The 20036-nt window shown below is 41.2% G+C and overlaps 1 protein-coding gene across 2 annotated transcripts in view; it reads right to left on the bottom strand.

Annotated features, from left to right (window-relative positions):
• Positions 1-1659: 1659 nt before the first annotated feature.
• Positions 1660-20036, bottom strand: part of PPP1R36 (protein phosphatase 1 regulatory subunit 36) — a 39550-nt gene continuing 21173 nt past the window's right edge. The window contains exons 8-11 of one of the 2 annotated variants that reach the window (XM_043556349.1): positions 11422-11464; positions 10933-11111; positions 10657-10848; positions 1660-1828 (exon numbers count right to left, since the gene is read on the bottom strand). In XM_043556349.1, the coding sequence (XP_043412284.1) occupies positions 1699-1828; positions 10657-10848; positions 10933-11111; positions 11422-11464 (544 nt within the window). In that variant the 3' untranslated portion in view covers positions 1660-1698. Of the gene's footprint in view, positions 1829-9777; positions 10134-10656; positions 10849-10932; positions 11112-11421; positions 11465-20036 lie in introns of those variants that run through there. The other variant, XM_043556348.1, reaches the window with a different exon arrangement.

Genomic DNA, 20036 nt, shown 5'->3' with positions numbered 1-20036 from the left:
CCTGGGATCTGGAAAGCATTTTAAGATTCTGAGCTAAAAGACAGACAACTGAATTTTATCAATTAAGAAGAAACACCGAGAGACCATTGGCCTTCACCCAGAATTTATGACAAGGCGCTGTTACTTTTATTATCTGTAATACTTTAATATAGTACCTTGGGCTGGGAAATGCATTTACTCCAAGAAACAGGCATTTCTTATATTATGATTCCTGTGATAAATCAGGAAAGGAGATGCGATGTGAAGAGGTATTCACCCTACTCTTATTTGGAAGTATAAACTAGAATGAACATACAAATCTATCTTTCGCTGCCACAGAATTCGCAATGATTCAAAGAAATGATAATGCCCCAGTAAGGATTCTCACACAGAGATGGAGGTCGTGTGCTTTGGGACCAGCCTTCTGGGAGGAGATTGGGTAATAATAAGGTCTGGAGGATAAGTGTGCTCTTTGATGCAGCAATATCATTGCTGGGCTTTATCCTGAGAAAACCACCATCAGTTTGAGTGATAAAGTACGTATAAAATAACATAAGGGATTGGGCAAGGATACAATGACAGATTCATACCACAGACTACTACAGGGCAATGAAAATCATATTTTAGGGGCACCTGGCTGGCTCAGTCAGTCAAGCGTCCAACTCTTGATTTCGGCTCAGGTCATGATCTCATGGTCATGGGGTTGAACTCTGCATCAGGCTCTGCACTGGGCACGCAGCCTTCTTGGGATTCTTTCTCTCCCTCTCTCTGCCCCTACCCTGCTCATGCTGTCTTGAAATAAACATTTTAAAAAAATATTTCAGCTGAGTATTGGCTGCTGTAGGAGAATGTGCACCATGCATTACCACGGGAAGAAGGCGGGGTGAGGACAACAGCACACGACACGACCCGGTTTTTGTCTGTGCGTGTGTGCACACGGATGACTGGAAGCGGATTCACGAAACATTGGCGATAACGTTTTTTTTTTTTCCTCCTCTCTGTGCTTTTCTAAGGTTTTGTGTTTCTTTGTGTTTCTAAGGGCTTTTGTTTTACACCAAACAAGGTTCACTTGTGTACATTAGGGGGAGGAGGGCTGATGTCATTACAAAGCAATTCTAAGAAGTATGGACTGATATGGGGCATCCACAAATAGATTTTGATTTAAAATAGCTAAAATTTTGATTTTAAATAGCTCCAGTGTTCTGACGCTGGCCAGTGAAGGCAGGAGAGGTGAGCCCCCTCAAGGTCCTAGGCTCGGGTGGCCACTCTTGTGCCAGGTTTCAGTGTAGCCTGACTTCTCAGGGTGAGGGCCGAGGCCCGAGGCCCAGGGCATTCTCTCTTTGCTCGGCTTAGGCAGCTGGGTTAGAGGCAGGAGAAGTAAAGGAAATGAGAACAAATGCTTCTGTACAAGGAGGAGGAGGAAGGCCAGGGTGCAAAGGAAGAGGTCTTGGACACTGAGGCCCTTGGCACAGCTCACCTGGACTGCCTCAGGTGTCACCCCCAGAGAGAAAGCCACCAGCGTGTGCCCAAACTCAGAGACAACAACATGAGCCTGCTGCAAGACACAGACTGCTCTGGAGACGATCTGCAAATACAACAGGGGACAGTTCACCCTGTGCTCTCGGTTCCCTGAAACTGCTTGCTTTCTGCAACCTGAAACTTGTTCAGAGGCAGGAGGGGTGAATGAAAATGGCCCCGGAGGAGTCAAATTTATTTTTCTTACTTTGCATAAAAATCAGCTGGGCGATCAGAATGCCATAAACGAAGTCCAAAATAGGATGATAGGGTTGGGCAGGCTGAATCCTGCAATAGTGATGTTTCAGATGCTCTAGATCCCTGGAGCAGGCAGCTTTAAAACAAAGACCAAACAGAAAAGAATTCTGCAGTCACCAGCAGAAGGCTAAGCAACAAGACCTCATCTTCCTGTGTAACAGAGAAGTCCTCACTATTCCTGAACCAACCCTGTGGTCCAGCTCAACAACACGAGGCCTCATGGCCCCGCAGTTTCCAGGTCTGAGTGCCGTGAGAACCCCTGGAAGCATTCCCTGCTACGCTCCACCCGTCTGCCTATCCAGACCCCTTATGTCTTCAAGACCCACCTCCGTGCCCACCTCTCACTGCCTCCACCTGATGGGCTCTCTCCCTTAAGCTCTAGTGCACTGTTTTTCTTGATTTGACATCCAGTCTCCTTTTTGAACCTGTATTTGTCTTATCTTTCCCCTGATGCCCAGAGAGCAACTTGCATAGAGGACAGCATGTTGTTCATCTCTGTGCCCACGTATCAGAATCCTACAGAGGTATCTGCCGAACATTTTTTAAATCGAATTCTTATTTTAGGACAATTTTAAATTTAAAGAAAAATTGCAAAGATAACATAGAGAATTCCTGTATACCTTACACCCGGTTTCCCCTATTATTAACATCTTACATTAGTATGGTATATTTGCCACAATTAATGAACCAATAGTGATACATTACTATTAACTACAATCCACACCTTATTAAGATTTCCTTAATCTCTTCCTAATGTCCTTTTTCTATTTCAGGATTCTTTCCAAAATATTACATTTAAATTTTTTTAATGTTTATTAATTTTTGACAGAGAGAGAGAGAGAGAGAGAGAGAGAGCACGCGTGTGCATGAGTGGGGGAAGGGCAGAGAGAGGGAGACACAGAATGTGAAGCAGGCTCCAGGCTCTGAGCTGTCAGCACAGAGCCCAATGCGGGGCTTGAACTCACAGACCATGAGATCATCACCTGAGCTGAAGCCGGACGTTTAACCGACTGAGCCACCCAGGCGCCCCTATATTACATTACATTTAGTCATCATGTGGCAGTTTCTCATAATTTCCTTCTTTTCTTTAAATTGAGATATAAGTCACTTACTATAAAATTCACTCGTTTAAAGTGTACAATTCAGGGATAGTATATTCATCATGTATAACCATTAACACTATCTAATGCACATTTTTATCAGCCCCAAATCAAATCCTGCCTGTTAGCAGTCACTCACCATTCCCTCCTCCCCTCAGCCTCTGGCAACCACTAATCTACCTTGTCTTTATGGATTGCCCTATTCTAGACATTTCACACCATTGGAATCACAGGATATGTGGCTTTTTGTGTCTGGCGTCTTTCATACAGCATGATGTTTTTAAGCTTTATTCACATTGTAGCATGAATTAGTGCTTCATTCTTTATGGCTGCATAATATTCCATTGTATGGATATACCACATATTGTTTACCCATTCATCAATTGTTAGACATGTGGGTTGTTCCAGTTTTTTAAATCTATTATGAATGGTATTTCTATGAACATTTGTGTACATGTGTTTATGAAACATCTGTTTTCAATTCTCTTGGGTATATGTCTAAGAGTAGAATTGCTAGGTCATAAGGTGATTCTATACTTAACTTTTTGAGGAACAGACAACCTTTTTCCAAAGTGGCTGCATCATTTTACATCCCCACCAGCAATGTTGTGAAGGTTCTAATTATTCCAGATCCTCATCAACACTTGTTTTTGTCTGGCTTTTTGCTTATAGCCATCCCAGTGGGTACGAAATGGTATCTCATTGTGATTTTGATTTGCATTTCCATAATGACTAATAACATTCAGCATTTTTTCATGTGCTTATGGCCAATTTCATGTCCTCCTTGGAATAATACCTGTTCATATTCTTTGCCCTTTTAAAAATTTGATTATTTGAGAATATGCTTGATGGAACGAACAGCAGGCTAGAAGAAGCAGAGGAATGAATTAGTGACCCCAAAGACAGTAATGGAAAGTAATCAAGCTGAACAAAAGACCGAAAAAAGAATTATGCAAAACAAGAATAGACTTAGGAAACCCGGTGACTCCATCAAATGTAATAACATTTGTATTATAGGAGTCCCAGAAGGAGAAGACAGAGAAAAGGGGACAGAGAATTTATTTGAAGAAGTAATACCTGAAAACTTCCTTAATCTGAGAAAGGAAACAGATATCCAGATCCAGGAAGCACACAGAACTCCCAACAAAATCAATAAAAGCAGATCCATGTCAAGACAGATTATAATTAAAATGGCAAAATATAGTGATAAGGAAAAAATATTGGGGCACCTGGGTGGCTCAGTCAGTTAAGTGTCTGTCTCTTGGTTTTAGCTCGGGTCATGATCTCATGATTTGCGGGATTGAGCTCCATGTAAGGCTCTGCACTGACAACACAGAGCCTGCTTGAGATTTTCTCTCTCTCCCTCTGTCCCTCCCCTACTCTCATGCTCTTTCTGTCTCTCTCTCACAATAAATAAACTTTAAAAAAAATATTAAAAGCAGCAAGATAAAGACAGTTATATACAAAGAAAACCCCATAAAGCTGTCAGCAGATTTTTCAGCAGAAACTTTCCAAGCCAGAAAGGAGGCATGATATATTCAAAGTGATGAATGGGAAAAACCTGCAGCTAAGAATACTCTATACATGCACGCTTGGGTGGCTCAGTTGGTTAAGCATCCGACTTCGGCTCAGGTCATGATCTCACAGTTCGTGGGTTCAAGCCCCAGGTCAGGCTCTATGCTGACCACTCAGAACCTGGAGCCTGCTTCAGATTCTGTGTCTCCCTCTCTCTCTGCCCCTCCCTGGCTCATGCTCTGGCTCTCTCAAAAATAAACAAACATTAAAAAAAAAATTAAAAAAACAACAACAACACTCTATCCAGCAAGGCTATCATTTAGAATAAAAGGAGAGATGGTTTCCCAGACAAACAAAAACTAAAGGAGTTTATGACCATTAAACCAGCCCTGCAAGAAAAACTAAAGGGGACTTTTTGAGTGGAAAGGAAAGACCAAAAATGTCAGTTTGAAGGTCGGAAACACAAAAGCAGTAAAAATGAATATTCTATTTAAAAAATCATTCAAGGAACTCACAAAATAAAAGAATATAAAATATGACACTATATACCTAAAATGTGGGAGAGGAGTAAAGAATGGGCTCAACCTTAAATGACCATCAAATTAATAATATAGGCTGCTACGTGCAGAGGAAGTTATAAACAAACCTAATGGTAACCACAAATCAAAAACCACTAATAAATATGCAAAGAATAAAGAGAAAGAAAATAAAATATATCATTAAAGAAAACCAGCAAACCATGAAAGAAGACAAGAGAGGGTCAGAGAAAATCTTCAGAAAGTAATAAAATAGCAATAAATACATATCTATTGATAATTACTTTGAATGTAAATGGACTAAATGCTCCAATAAAGAAACATAGGGCAACAGAATGGATAAAACACAAGACCCATCTATTTGCTGCCTACAAAAGACTAATTTTAGACCTAAGGACACCTGCAGATTGAAAGTGAGAGGGTGGAGAAACATTTATCATGCAAATGGATGTCAAAAGAAAGCCAGAGTACCAATACTTATATTGGACAAAGTAGACTTTAAAACGAAGACTATAACAAGAGTCATAGAAGGACACTATCTAATAAGGGGGACAATCCAACAAGAAGATGTAACAATTATAAATATTTATTCAACAGAGATCTGCTTGGGATTCAATCTTCTCCCTTTCTCTCTGCTCCTCGTGAAAGCACATGTGCTCTCCCTCTCTCAAAATAAATAAACTTTAAAAAAAAACATAAAGAAACTAATCGATAATACAACCGTAGTAGGGGATTTTAACACCCCACTTACATCAATGGACAAACCATTTAAACAAAATCAACAAGGAAATAATGGCTTTGTTTTCTTTTTTTTTTTTCAAAGTTTTTTTTATTTTTTATTTTTTTAATTTTTTTTTTCAACGTTTATTTATTTTTGGGACAGAGAGAGACAGAGCATGAACGGGGGAGGGGCAGAGAGAGAGGGAGACACAGAATCGGAAACCGGCTCCAGGCTCCGAGCCATCAGCCCAGAGCCTGACGCGGGGCTCGAACTCACAGAGCACGAGATCGTGACCTGGCTGAAGTCGGACGCTTAACCGACTGCGCCACCCAGGCGCCCCAAGTTTTTTTTTTATTTTTAAAGAGAGAGAGAGAGAGCAGGGGAGAGGCAGAGAGAGAGGGACAGAAAGAGAATCATGAGTAAGCTCTGCATTGTCAGTGTGGAGCCCGACATGGGGCTCAAACCCATGAACTAAGAAATCATGACCTGAACTGAAACCAGGAGTCAGATGCTTAACTGACTGAGCCACCCAGGTGCCCTGGAAAAAATGGCTTTGAATGACACACTGAATCAGATGGATTTAACAGACATATTCAGAACATTCCATCCTAAAACAGCAGAGTACACATTCTTTTCAAGTGCACATGGAACATTCTCCAGAACAGATCACATATTAGGCCACAAAACAAGCCTCAACAAATTAAAAAAGATCAAAGTCATACCATGTATCTTTTCTGACTACAACACTATGAAACTAGAAGTCAACCACAAGAAAAAATCTGGAAAGACCACAAATACATAGACATAAATAGCATGCTACTAAACAATGAATGAGTAAACCAAGAGATAAAAAAGAAATTAAAAAGTACATGGAAACAAATGAAAATGAAAACACAATGTTTCAAAACGTTTGGGATACAGCAAAAGTGTTTCCAATAGACTTTATAGCAATACAGGCTTATCTCAAGAAGCTAGAAAAATTTCAAATAAACAACCTAACCTTACACCTAGAGGAGCTATAAAAAGAACAAACAAAACTTAAAACAAGCAAAGGAAGGAAATAATAAAGATTAGAGCAGAAATAAATGATATAGAAACTAAAACAAACAAACAATAAAATAGATCAATGAAACCAGGAACTGGTTCTTTGAAAAAAGGTCATTAAAATTGATAAACTTCTGGTCAGGCTTATCAAGAAAAAAAGAAAAATCACAAATAAATAAAATCACAAAATAGAGGAGAAATAACAACCAACACCACAGAAATACAAACAATTACAAGAGAATATTATGAAAAACTATATGCCAACAAATTGGACAACCGAGAAGAAATGGATAAATTCCTAGAAACGTACAACCTACCAAAACTGAAACAGGACAAAATAGAAAATTTGAACAGTCTTATTACCAGCAAAGAAATTGAAGCAGTATTCAACAATCTCCCAACAAACAAAAGTCCAGGACCAGATGGCTTCAAAGGCAAATTCTACCAAACGTTTAAAGAAGAGTTAATACCTATTCTTCTCAAAGTATTCCAAAAAATAGAAAAAGGAAAACTTCCAAATTCATTTTATGAGGCCAGCATTACCCTGATATCAAAATCAGATAAAGATACCACAAAAGAGAGAGAGAGAGAGAGAGAGAGAGAGAGAGAGAGAGAGAGAGAGAAACTACAGGCCAATATCTATAATGAACATAGATGCGTAAATCCTCAACAAAATAGTAGCAAACCAAATCCAACAATACATTTAAAAACTCACTTATCACAATCAAATGATATTTATTCCTGGGTTGCAAAGGTGGTTCAATACTCAAAAATCAGTCGATGTGATACAGCACATCAATAATAGAGAAAGAATAAAAACCATATGATAATTTCAATAGACACAGAAAAAGCATTTGACAAAGTACAGCATCCATTCATGAAAAAAGCCCTCTGCAAAGTAGGTCTAGAGGGAACATGTCTCAACATAAGAGAGGTCATATGAAAAACCCAGATCCCTGATCCACAGAAACTGTGAGACAATAAATGTTACTCTTTTAAGCCACTATGTTTTGGGGTAATTTGTTTCACAGCAATAGGTAACTAATACAGTTAGGAGTACTCCCCTCCTCGCTTCCCACTGCTCTGATCCCGTGTGCCTTCGAGTCTTACTTCCTCAGGGATGACTTCTCCTTCCCCTGCCCATTTCTCACATACCAGCAAGTCTCTGGTTACACACTCTTGGCATTCTTTTTCTCTTGTGCGGTATTCATCCCTACTTGATTAGTTCAATATCTGAGTATGTTTCCCGTCTGTCTCTCCCCAAGACTTGTTGGTTCCAAGTCAGAGCTGGCTATATTTTTTCCACACTGAATTCCTAGCACCAAACATGGTACCCAGCACAGAGTGGGGATATACCAACTATGGAATGAAAAAATGAGTAAACAAATGAAGGAATTGATAAATGATGTACACCAAAGCCTCGTTCAGAAGGGAGGTAGAGAAAAGCCTAACACCCTAGGAAAGATAGTTATAAAAGTCTCATAATTCCCAGGTTTTATTTTAAAATATCAAAAACTAGGGGCACGTGGGTGGCTCAGTCGGTTAAGTGTCTGACTTCAGCTCAGGTCATGATCTGCCGGTTCATGAGTTCGAGCCTCGTGTCAGCCTCTGTGCTGACAGCTCAGAGCCTTGAGCCTGCTTTGGATTCTGTGTCTCCCTCTCTCTTCTCCTCCCCTGCTCACACTCTGTCTGTATCTCTGTGTCTGTCTCTCTCTCAAAAATAAACATTAAAAAATTTTTAAACATTTTTAAATATAAAAAAATAAAAATCAAAAATAAAACCATGTCAACATATTCTAGATAGAAACTTGTCAAGACGGAGTGTATTATAACCAAATTCTCTACGTAAAAGTCCAACAGAAGTTAGTTCATAGCCTGCGATTTTGATAAAAACTTTGCAGTTTTGGGGTGCCTGGGTGGCGCAGTCGGTTAAGCGTCCGACTTCAGCCAGGTCACGATCTTGCGGTCCGTGAGTTCGAGCCCCGCGTCGGGCTCTGGGCTGATGGCTCAGAGCCTGGAGCCTGTTTCCGATTCTGTGCCTCCCTCTCTCTCTGCCCCTCCCCCGTTCATGCTCTGTCTTTCTGTCCCAAAAATAAATAAACGTTGAAAAAAAAAAAAAACTTTGCAGTTTTAATGGGAGTCGTCACCAGAATTGACTTGGATGGTAAGGAATAACAGCATTAAGACAGAGGGTATGTTGAAGCCATCCTGCGTTAGCCATAGGCTGGAGTTGATGTGCCTCTGCTCTTGATATTAAATCTGGGGAAGGTGTCCAGTTTTCTCTGTGAAATGAACGCATTTTTAGCTAAAGGCTAACAGGAGGATTTTTTTTTAATGTTTATTTTGAGAGAGCGAGAGAGAGCACATGTGCAAGTGGAGGAGGGGCAGAGAGAGAAGGAGAGAGAGAATCCCAAGCAGGCTCTATGCTGTCAGCACAGAGCCCAACGCAGGGCTCGGATCCATGAACTGTGAGTTCATGACCTAAGCCGAAGTTGGACGCTTAACCAACTAAGCCATCCAGGCACACCTAGAGCAGAGGCTCAATACATATTTGTTGTCAGATGAGTAAACGAAAGAATGAATGAAACGTATATGTTAAAAGCGTTTGAAATGAGCAAGATGTACTTTATATCTCAACGCAAAAAATAACATAGCCATCGAGATTTAATTTTAAAAACATTTTATTTCCCTTATAAAATTTCATTTTCAAATGTACCAAAGATACTCTCATAAAGTAAAAATGAACTTAGAAACAAACAAACAGAATGTTTCTTTTATTTTTTTAGGTGTTTTATTTATTTTTGAGAGAGCACAAGCAGGGGAGTGGCAGAGAGAAAGGGAGACAGAGGAGCCGAAGCAGGCTCTGCGCTGACAGCAGCAAGCCCAGCGTTGGGCTTGAACTCACGAACTGCAAGATCACGACATGAGTTGAAGTCGGATGCTCAACCAACTGAGCCACCCAGGCGCCCCCTAAACAGACTGTCTCTTCACTAGTCTACTAGAACACTGGTTAAACGTTCTAATACGTTACTCTAAATAGTCACATAGAAGCCAAGGAAGTAACTAAATAACAAAGCAAACTAGGAAATATAGGAAAATGAGCTTTTCAAGAGCTTTCTGAAATTTCTTTTAATAGTCCACTGTTGAACTTTTAACAAAATAATTTGAACAATTTAAAAAGCGTAATAATAATAAATATTAGTCCTATATAAAGTGATTAAGTTGAAGTAGTTTACTTCAAATGCAGGGACTTAATTACAGAACTGCAATGTACCAGGTTATTTAGGGAATGTTGTTTGAGAGGACAATGTTCTCGTGACTAAGTCCAGTGTATCCTGGATCCTCATGTTATTTCTTTCTATCAGGGAAGAATGTATCCCAGACATTCTTTTGTTTTCTTCTGGTTCAAGGGGGAGGAGGGTATGGGGGTTGAACTGACATCGAGGCTCCCCCAAGATGCCAACTCTGTGAAAAGAATTATTGGTATAGCTGAAGCAGTGTGGTCAAAGAATGAGGTGTATGGCTGTGGTTGTGTGCTTGTGCGTAAGCTACACACATACGTACACACATGCACATATTACACACACACATAGAAGTTTTCCCTGTTTCCACGAACTACCACTGTGATTTTAAATAGGGGTCCAAAAGCAGCCCACAGTAAGATTTTGTAATGGTTCTCCTCACACTTACCAGAGATATGTCTTCTAATGGAAAACCCTCAGCTTATGGAGTTTGCTACTCCCTCCTCCAAATGAGAACTATTTGAAGGCTAGCATAACTTTCTAGCAATGTTTTCTAGTCTAGATGGGTGTACCAAGAGCTGCCTGGGAAAGGAAGCAGGTACAGAGGGGAGGGGGTGGGTAGGAAGGTGGTGCTTTCATCTTCGTTCAACTTTCTGGCCTTGGCATGGCGTCTAAACCCCTGCCCCTCCCAGCCCAACCTAGCACACAACCCAGGGCTCTCCTTTCTCTCTCCTTGGACCACTTACTTTGGCATGAGCACAGAGTCCAGACTTTCCATGTGCTCTTGCATTGGGGCCGGGAGTTTGACGACTCCTTGAGGATACTTTTTCTCAAAGATATTCTGAGCTTTTTCTCTGAGAGATGGCAGCAGAGTAGACATGACTGGAGAGCGCATGTTAATGGCTTTTTTAATTGCTGGGCGTTTCGCCATCATTCTCCTGGGTGGGAAGAGGTAACATTTAGGTTACATCATCCAGTTTTCTAGAAATGTTCTCGAGCTTTGGAAAGTCAAAATGTCATACCTGAATTGTACAAAAGTCATGCGTTTCTTTTCCCCTCCTGATTCTTCCTCCTCACGCTTCCTCCGAGGAATGTTGAACATACTGGTACGAAAGAGCCTTCCTATTTCTTCCTCAATCTCTGCGAAGTGTTGACGTCGGAACACAATCCAAGCTACATACGTACAGAAAGTATAAAAGGACTACAACAGAAAACAGACAAGAATCACAGTGCACAGCTATGGTGGTAGGAACTCTCACCTGTCTATAGAACATTGCTAAGCAGACACGAACCCAGATAACCCAATTTCTGCACATTCCTGAAAAGTGGTGGCAAATTACACATGTACTCACCTTTGCAGGAGGAAAATTTAAGACATGGCATATAGCTTGTTAGCATCCTTTGAAGAAAAGATATTCACTAAAAATAAGTGCCTGACACATGGCTATTGGTTCTTGGTCTACTTCATGTTTCATATAAAAGAGAAAAGCCCCAAAAGGTAGCTGACTCACCTCAAAGAATTTCCAGTCTTTCTGTGTATCTGATCTTTTCTCCCTGCAATACAAAAAATCACAACTATACGTGGAGAGGGAAGTTCGATCTTTCAGCGATCTGGGCAAGCCCCTATCTTCAAAAGGATCAATACCCGTGGCCCCAAGGCTATTTAGCCACATAAATGCTATCAAAAGACATTGATGAATCCCAGTTATCTTTTTCTTCAACTTCTTAGGTTATCCAGATCAACACCCAATGCAAATTCAGGATAAACAAGACAGCAGGAAATGAACGTTTTTTTTGGTGATGTGAGCGTCGGGGAGAAAGGAGAGAGGGAAGGTGGTAAGGAGGTAACACGGGGTGTTACCAGGTAGGGAAATAAAGAACTAGAGGGTAAATCTAAAATGGAGAAAAAGACGGGGCGCCTGGGTGGCGCAGTCGGTTAAGCGTCCGACTTCAGCCAGGTCACGATCTCACGGTCCGGGGGTTCGAGCCCCGCGTCAGGCTCTGGGCTGATGGCTCGGAGCCTGGAGCCTGTTTCCGATTCTGTGTCTCCCTCTCTCTCTGCCCCCCACCCCCCGTTCATGCTCTGTCTCTCTCTGTCCCCCAAAAAATAAATAAAAACGTTGAAAAAAAAGAAAAAAAATAAATAAAATGGAGAAAAAGACAAAGAATCAAATCTTAAACAAAAAGAAAATGATAAAAAAATATTTTCAAAAATGTCTAGTCGACTGGGACAGCAGTGTGCTCTTCCTTCTAGATGCAGTATGCACGCTGAACCTTGTCTCCTAAAGGCAGGCATCTGCTCAGGAGTCCTTGTAACACAAATTCAATGTTAAGGATACTGTACTGACATGGGCACGCTTACTGAGCTTGGCCCCTCCCTAAGATGGGCCATTCTAGTTCTGATTCCCAGCCTGAGGAGAGCAGGCATGGCCGGCGGAGGACTGGAGAACTGATGGAGAAGGGCCGTGCACCTTCAATCACTTGATCACTCAAGGGGGCCGACGCTAGACGCAGGCACTCCAAGGCTGATTCTGGTCTCGCTTCTGCTTCTTGCTTTCAGAGTCAGAGACTCCAAGGATTGGCCCTTGTTATCAGATTTTCAAGAACTGTCCTGAACTCTGGTGGTCTGGGGCAGAAGACCCAAACCCCTCAGGACCTCCAGCCTTCTCACAGGGACTGCATGACCCGTGTGAGCCTACGTTAGCCCTCTGGTTGAAGGAAACACTGAAGAAGTGGTTCAGCTTTTACCGGGGTGGACCCCTCCCCTCCTGCAACATCTTCATTCACACACTGGTTTCCTCACGTGCAAGTCTTCAACAAGGAGCTAAGGCAATAAACACAGTGAGCGTGTACGAAGTACGGACTATGTGGCAAGCATTATGCTAAACCATTTAAATGATCATATTTAGTCCTCATAAGATCCCTACGGTGTAGTCAGCATTATCATTCTCACTTTACAGCTGAGGAGACTGAAGTCCAAAGACATATTTAATTAGGGACAGAGTCTGTACTAGAACTTGGGCCTGTCACAGCTCCACAACTGTCCCTGTAACCAGAATGCTAGAGAAAAAAAGCTTTTCCTTTAGAATATTTTGCAGAATAAAAACGTTAAACTACAGAGCCCAGCACAAGCTTTAGGGACAAGCCTCAGCGTCCTTCTGTGCCACCTGAGGCCCCCACCTGACAGGAGTGCTCATGTGGCATTTCCCCCCTTCCATGGCCTCTGCCAGCTGAAACCAGACACCCTGCAGACAAACCAACCAAACTCAGTTTCTGGAATAGCAAGTCAGCTTGCCTTCTGGGAGAAGACTGAGAGCAGCACTTGCGTTTGTACAACTCAAACCAGCACCATCTTAGTGAGGTTTTGAAATGACACAGAGATTGCACAGGAAACACACACTTTCTCCTCTTCTCTTTTCTTCTTCTCTTTTTAAACGTTAGAAGAGAAGGCACCATGAACCTCTTCTTCCCCTCAAGTTGCCATAAAACTGGGACTTCCTCTCCCTTAAAGCCTGAAGCAAACTAATGTAGCCTACACTGTGGAAATCAAGTACAAAATGTAACGGGCTTCTTCTTACCATTCTGATTTAGCTCCGCATATAAACCTGAAATGAGTCCAGGAAATGGAGGCAGAAAATGAGCACATTTGGGAACCTCCTAGTTTGATCTGCAAATTCATCTCTTAGTGAATTTTGAGTCATTTTTCTTTTCAATTTTATTTCATAATTTTTATGTTAGGTACATAATAATTATAAATTGATTATAAATTTCAAATTTTACTGAGTATAAATAACAAATTTAAACACTCCAAATACTCAAATTGAAATAGGGTCTAAAAAAATTTTTTTTAATGTTTATTTTTGAGAGAGAGAGAGAGAGAGAGAGAGAGACAGAGCATGAGCAGGGGAAGGGAAGTGGGGGGGGGGGGGGGGGGGACACAGAATCCAAAGCCAGCTCCAGGCTCTGAGTCGTCAGCACAGAGCCCAATGCAGGGCTCGAACTCATGAACCATGAGGTCATAATCTGAGCCAGACACTTAACTGACTGAGCGAGACAGAGAGAGAGAGAGAGAGAGAGAGAGAGAAAGAGAGAAAGAGAATCTTAAGCAGGCTCCACACTCAACATGAAGCCCAATATGGGGCTCAATCCCACGACCCTGGATCATGACCTGAGCCGAAATCAAGAGTCAGACACTCAACTGACTGAGCCACCCAGGTGCACCCACAAATGTAATTTTAAAATTTCTGTTAGCCACAGTAAAAAGAAACATGTGTAATTAATTTTAACAATACATTTATTGTATCCAAACCCTCAAATATTATTTTAATATGTAATCAATATTTTAGAATGATTGAGGTATTTCATCCATTTTTAGACTTTTCTGTACAGTGTATGTTTTACATTTATGGCACCTTTAAATATGGACCAGCTACATTCCAAGGGCTCAACAGCCCTTGCTAGTTGAGCTACCAACTAGCTAGTTGACTAGTTGCTACCAAGCTAGTCAGCAAAAATGCTGCACATTTCACCGGCAAGGGCAGGCTCCAAAGAGGGGAAAGCCAGCTTGGCGATAAATCCACAGATTTTCAGTGGCCTATTATCATGCTTTCTTATCCTTCTTGCTACATTAGACTCTTAGCACTAAGCCAAAATGAAGGAAATATATCATATTTTTAGTCATTCCTGGAAAAAAAAAGCCTAGGGCCAAACCTAAAGGGTTCCGGTTCCAAGAGAAGAAAAGTTATGATTCCCACTTATATCATGTTATGTTCCCATTCCCCGTGCTGCTTTGGGTGAAACTGGGTTTAAATGAGGGTCAAGGGTTAGTCTGCACAAAGGAAGAGAAATATAAAAGGAATGTATTTGCGGGGAGGGGAAAGAGGCCCTACTGCATGTGACTGGGGGGGTGGGAATAGGGAATGGGGCTTAAGGATGATTTATATACTGAGCTTTAATGAACCCCTTTCTCCTTATGCTCATCTGCACACCAGCCTCTCTGGTCAGCCATGAGGTGCCAGCTGCAAAGGAGGGAGGTGGAAATCCTAGGGTACAGATGGGGGTGGAGCCCAAATTGGCCATAACCAAAGAATACGTCTAATTCTATGGCGGGAGCCACACAGAGAGAGGTTTTCTTATCTATCCTGGAAAACAGAGATCTTTTACTGAATATGTTCATCAAAATCGTGCCAAAGCCTGCTCGATATCAGGATTTTACAGATGTATTTAGAATAGAAAGGCATGTCCTCCTACTTCTCAAGAAACATGAAAGCACAAAATTAACAGCCCCTAAATTGCTGGTTCCTCTGAAGTCTTTAATTTAACTCCAGAGACAAATAGTGTAAGATGTCCTAGTCCAGTATTAAGTGTGCATATATTAGACAAAAAAAGTCAGAAAATACACATGAGGATGTTCTCATGAGAATATGAACTTATTCACATTGGAAGTGAAATAAAGATATGTTAAAATCAGGTAATCACTCTTAACTGGCAAAAACTGTCCTCATCTTCTACATAAAAACAGCCAAAGGGGCGCCTGGGTGGCTCAGTCAGTTAAGCCCGTCTTTGGCTCAGGTCATGATCTCCGGTTTGTGAATTCAAGCCCTGCATCAGGCTCTGTGCTAAGAGCTCAGAGCCTGGAGCCTGCTTCCGATTCTGTGTCTCCTCCTCTCTCGGCCCTTCCCCTGCTCATGCTCTGTCTCTCTGTTTCTCAATAATAAATAAACATTAAAAAAATAAAAAATAAAAAAATAGCCAAAGAACAATAAAAACTCCACTGGAGGATATAATCAACACCCATGGCCAATTAACAACTTTTACTGGCAAAAACATGCTATAATCTGTTTTCCTCAATATCCTTTGTTTGCCTCTTTGACCTGCATGGAATCTGTTATGTGAATGGTGGGTGGTAAGCTCTAAATGGATTCTTCTCCAAACTGCTATCTGGCAGGCAGGAGAAAAGCAGGTGATGTTGCAAAAAGACCAGCACCTCCTAGTGATTAACTCGTAGTAAACTAAGGCAATCACTATCTTTCAAACAGAATGAGTTCTTTTAAAGTTTGTATAAAAATTAGATTGTAATAAAAATGTACCATTCCAAGTATAATAACTTGGGATGCCTGGGTGGTTCAGTCAGTTAACCATCTGACTTCGGCTCAGGTCATGACCTCGCAGTTTGTGATTTTGAGCCCCACACTGGGCTCTGTGCTGACAGCTCAGAACCTGGATCCTGCTTCAGATTCCGTGTCTCCATCTCTCTCTGCCCCTCCCCTGCCCGCTCTCTCTCTCTCAAAATTAAACATTAAAGGGGCGCCTGGGTGGCGCAGTCGGTTAAGCTAAGCGTCCAACTTCAGCCAGGTCACGATCTCGCGGTCCGGGAGTTCGAGCCCCGCGTCAGGCTCTGGGCTGATGGCTCAGAGCCTGGAGCCTGTTTCCGATTCTGTGTCTCCCTCTCTCTCTGCCCCTCCCCCGTTCATGCTCTGTCTCTCTCTGTCCCAAAAATAAATAAACGTTGAAAAAAAAAAAATTAAACATTAAAAAAAAGAGAGAATTTATCTTAAAAAAAATAACTGAAGTGTAGGTTCTATATCCACAGAACTAAAAGATATGATAAAATCTCTAATTATGATATAATTATTTATAGTTTGGGTTTTTTTATCTCAAAATTAGTCTGTACTGCATGCACATGTGCTTTTAAAGAGTAAACATTAAATATTGGCAATTCAATTATTTTTTTAGAGTAGGTGTTTTTTTAACTTTGTTGTGGACTGAAGGTTTGTGTCTCCCAGCCCCACCCCCAAATTCATATGTTGAAGCCTTAACAACCCCCATTGTGATAGCATTTAGAGGTAGGGTCTTAGTAATTAGGTTCAGATGACATCATGAGGGTAGAATCCCCATGATGGGATTAGTGTCAAGAAAAAAGGAGGCACCTGGTGACTCAGTTGGTTAAGCGTCTGACTTCAGCTCAGGCCTTGTGAGATCAAGCCCTATATGGGGCTCTCTGGGCTCTCTGCTATCAGCATAGGGCCCGTTTCTGGTTTCCAATCCTACCTCCCTCTCTCTGCCCCTCCCCTGCTCTCTCTCTCAAAAGTAAATAAACATTTAAAAAAGGAAAGGAGAGACCAGGGCTTTCTCTTTCCACCAACAAGGGCCCAGTGAGAAGGCAGCTGTCTGCAAGCCAAGAAGGGGGCCCTCACCAGAACTCGACAAGGCTGGCCTCCTGATCTCGGACTTCCAAGCTTCAGAATTATGAGAAAATAAAATTTCTGATGTTTAAGGCATTCAGTCTGTGGTAATTTGTTATGGCAGCCGAGCTGACTAATAACAAACCACAAATTCTAGTTTTCTCAATTTGAAGTGACAATTTGCAGACAGAAGAAATTAATGATGAGAAAAAGAAATTTTACAAGTGATTGAAAAGGAAATTGGAAAGCTGATGATGAACTTGTATGACTTTTGAACAGCATCAGAAACAAGGGTGTCTGGGTAGCTCAGTTGGTCACGTGTCTGACTTCAGCTCAGGTTTGTGTGTTCAAACCCCACATCAGGCTCCCTGCTGTCAGCACAGAGCCCGCTTCAGATCCTCTGTCCCCCTCTCTCTCTGCCCCTTCCCTGCTCTCTCTGTCTCTGTCTCTCTCTCAAAAATAAACATTTAAAACATTTGTTAAAAAAAAATATCACAGGGGCGCCTGGGTGGCGCAGTCGGTTAAGCGTCCGACTTCAGCCAGGTCACGATCTCACAGTCCGGGAGTTCGAGCCCCGCATCAGGCTCTGGGCTGATGGCTCAAAGCCTGGAGCCTGTTTCCGATTCTGTGTCTCCCTCTCTCTCTGCCCCTCCCCCGTTCATGCTCTGTCTCTCTCTGTCCCAAAGATGGATAAACGTTGAAAAAAAAAAAAAAATTGGGGGCGCCTGGGTGGCACAGTCGGTTAAGCGTCCAACTTCAGCCAGGTCACGATCTCGCGGTCCGGGAGTTCGAGCCCCGCGTCAGGCTCTGGGCTGATGGCTCAGAGCCTGGAGCCTGTTTCCGATTCTGTGTCTCCCTCTCTCTCTGCCCCTCCCCCGTTCATGCTCTGTCTCTCTCTGTCCCAAAAATAAATAAACGTTGAAAAAAAAATTTTTTTTTAAAAATCACAAAAACAGACAATCAGATCAATGGAACAATATAGAGAACCCAGAAATGGATCCACAAACATATGGCCAACTAGTCTTTGACAAAGCAGGAAAGAATATCCAATGGAATAAAGACAGTTTCTTCAGCAAATGGTGCTGGGAAAACTGGACAGCGACATGCAGAAGAATGAACCTGGACCACTTTCTTACACCATACACAAACATAAACACAAAACGGATGAAAGATCTAAATGTAAGACAGGAAGCCATCAAAATCCTAGAGGAGAAAGCAGGCAAAAACCTCTTTGACCTTGGCCACAGCAACTTCTTATTCAACACGTCTCCAGAGGCAAGGGAAACAAAAGCAAAAATGAACTACTGGGACCTCATCAAAATAAAAAGCTTCTGCACAGAGAAGGAAACAATCAGCAAAACTAAAAGGCAACCGACAGAAAGGGAAAAGATATTTGCAAATGATATATCAGATAAAGGGTTAGTATCCAAAATCTATAGAGAACTTATAAAACTCAACACCCAAAAAACAAATAATCCAGTGAAGAAATGGAAAAAGACACGAATAGACACTTCTCCAAAGACATCCAGATGGCTAACCGATACATGAAAAAATGCTCAACGTCACTGATCATCAGGGAAATACAAATCAGAACCACAACGAGATGCCACCTCATACCTGTCAGAATGGCTAACATTAACAACTCAGGCAACAACAGATGTTGGGGAGGATGCAGAGAAAGAGGATCTCTTTTGCATTGCTGCTGGAAATGCAAGCTGGTGCAGCCACTCTGGAAAACAGTCTGGAGGTTCCTCAAAAAATTAAAAATAGAACTACCTTACGACCCAGCAATTGCACTACTAGGTATTTACCCAAGGGATACAGGTGTGCTGTTTCAAAGGGGCACATGCACCCCAATGTTTATAGCAGCACTATCAACAGTAGTCAAAGTATGGAAAGAGCCCAAACGTCCATTGGTTTATGAATGGATAGAGAAGATGTGATATATATATATATATATATATATATATATATATATATACACACACACACACACACACACAAATATATATATATACAATGGAGTATTACTTGGCAATCAAAAAGAATGAAATCTTGCCATTTGCAACTATGTGGATGGAACTGAAGGGTATTATATGCTAAGCAAAACTAGTCAGAGAAAGACAAATATCACATGACCTCACTCATATGAGGACTTTAAGATACAGAACAGATGAACACAAGGGAAGGGAAGCAAAAATAATATAAAAACAGGGAGGAGGACAAAATATAAGAGATTCTTAAATATGGAGAACAAACAGAGGGTTACTGGAGGGGTTGTGGGAGGGGGGGATGGGCTAAATGGGTAAAGGGCATTAAGGAATCTACTCCTGAAATCATTGTTGCAGTATATGCTAACAAACTTGGATGTAGATTAAAAAAATAAATTAATTTTTTAAAAAGAAATTTAAAAAAAGAAACAAGGTATAAGTGTTCAAATAAACAAAAATTCTTAACATTTTCATAATGTGTAAACACATTAACATCAAAAGGAAAGCAACAAACTAGAAAAACAAATAGGAAATCCTTGCTACATGAAACGTAAATTATACAAATACCCAGTTTCTACTTGATAAATGGTTAACACTAGATGAGGCAATAATTAATTTTAATAAATATAATAATCAGGCAATAAGTTATTTTATACAGAAAAAGAGCACAGACTCCAAACTCATGAAAGATATTCAAAAGTCAAATAGCTGTAAGCTTTTTATACAACTGCGAGCTATCAAAAAAATCAAACTAATAGAGCTAGGTACGCTTGCTGCTGATGGTGATACAAAATGGTTTAACCTTTTTGGAGAACATCCGGCAATATGTAACTAGAGCTAGGAAACTGTCCATGCCTTCTAGGTAAATACATTCTGGGCAATAAGCCATAAATAAATAGCCCAAATGGACAAAGTAGTTTATGTAAAGATATCCAATGCAGAAATATCACA

The sequence above is a fragment of the Prionailurus bengalensis genome, chromosome B3 (assembly GCF_016509475.1).
Source record: "Prionailurus bengalensis isolate Pbe53 chromosome B3, Fcat_Pben_1.1_paternal_pri, whole genome shotgun sequence".
NCBI lineage: Eukaryota > Metazoa > Chordata > Mammalia > Carnivora > Felidae > Prionailurus > Prionailurus bengalensis.
Note: the sequence above shows the minus strand (reverse complement) of the source record. Positions and strands in the feature narration are given on the sequence as shown.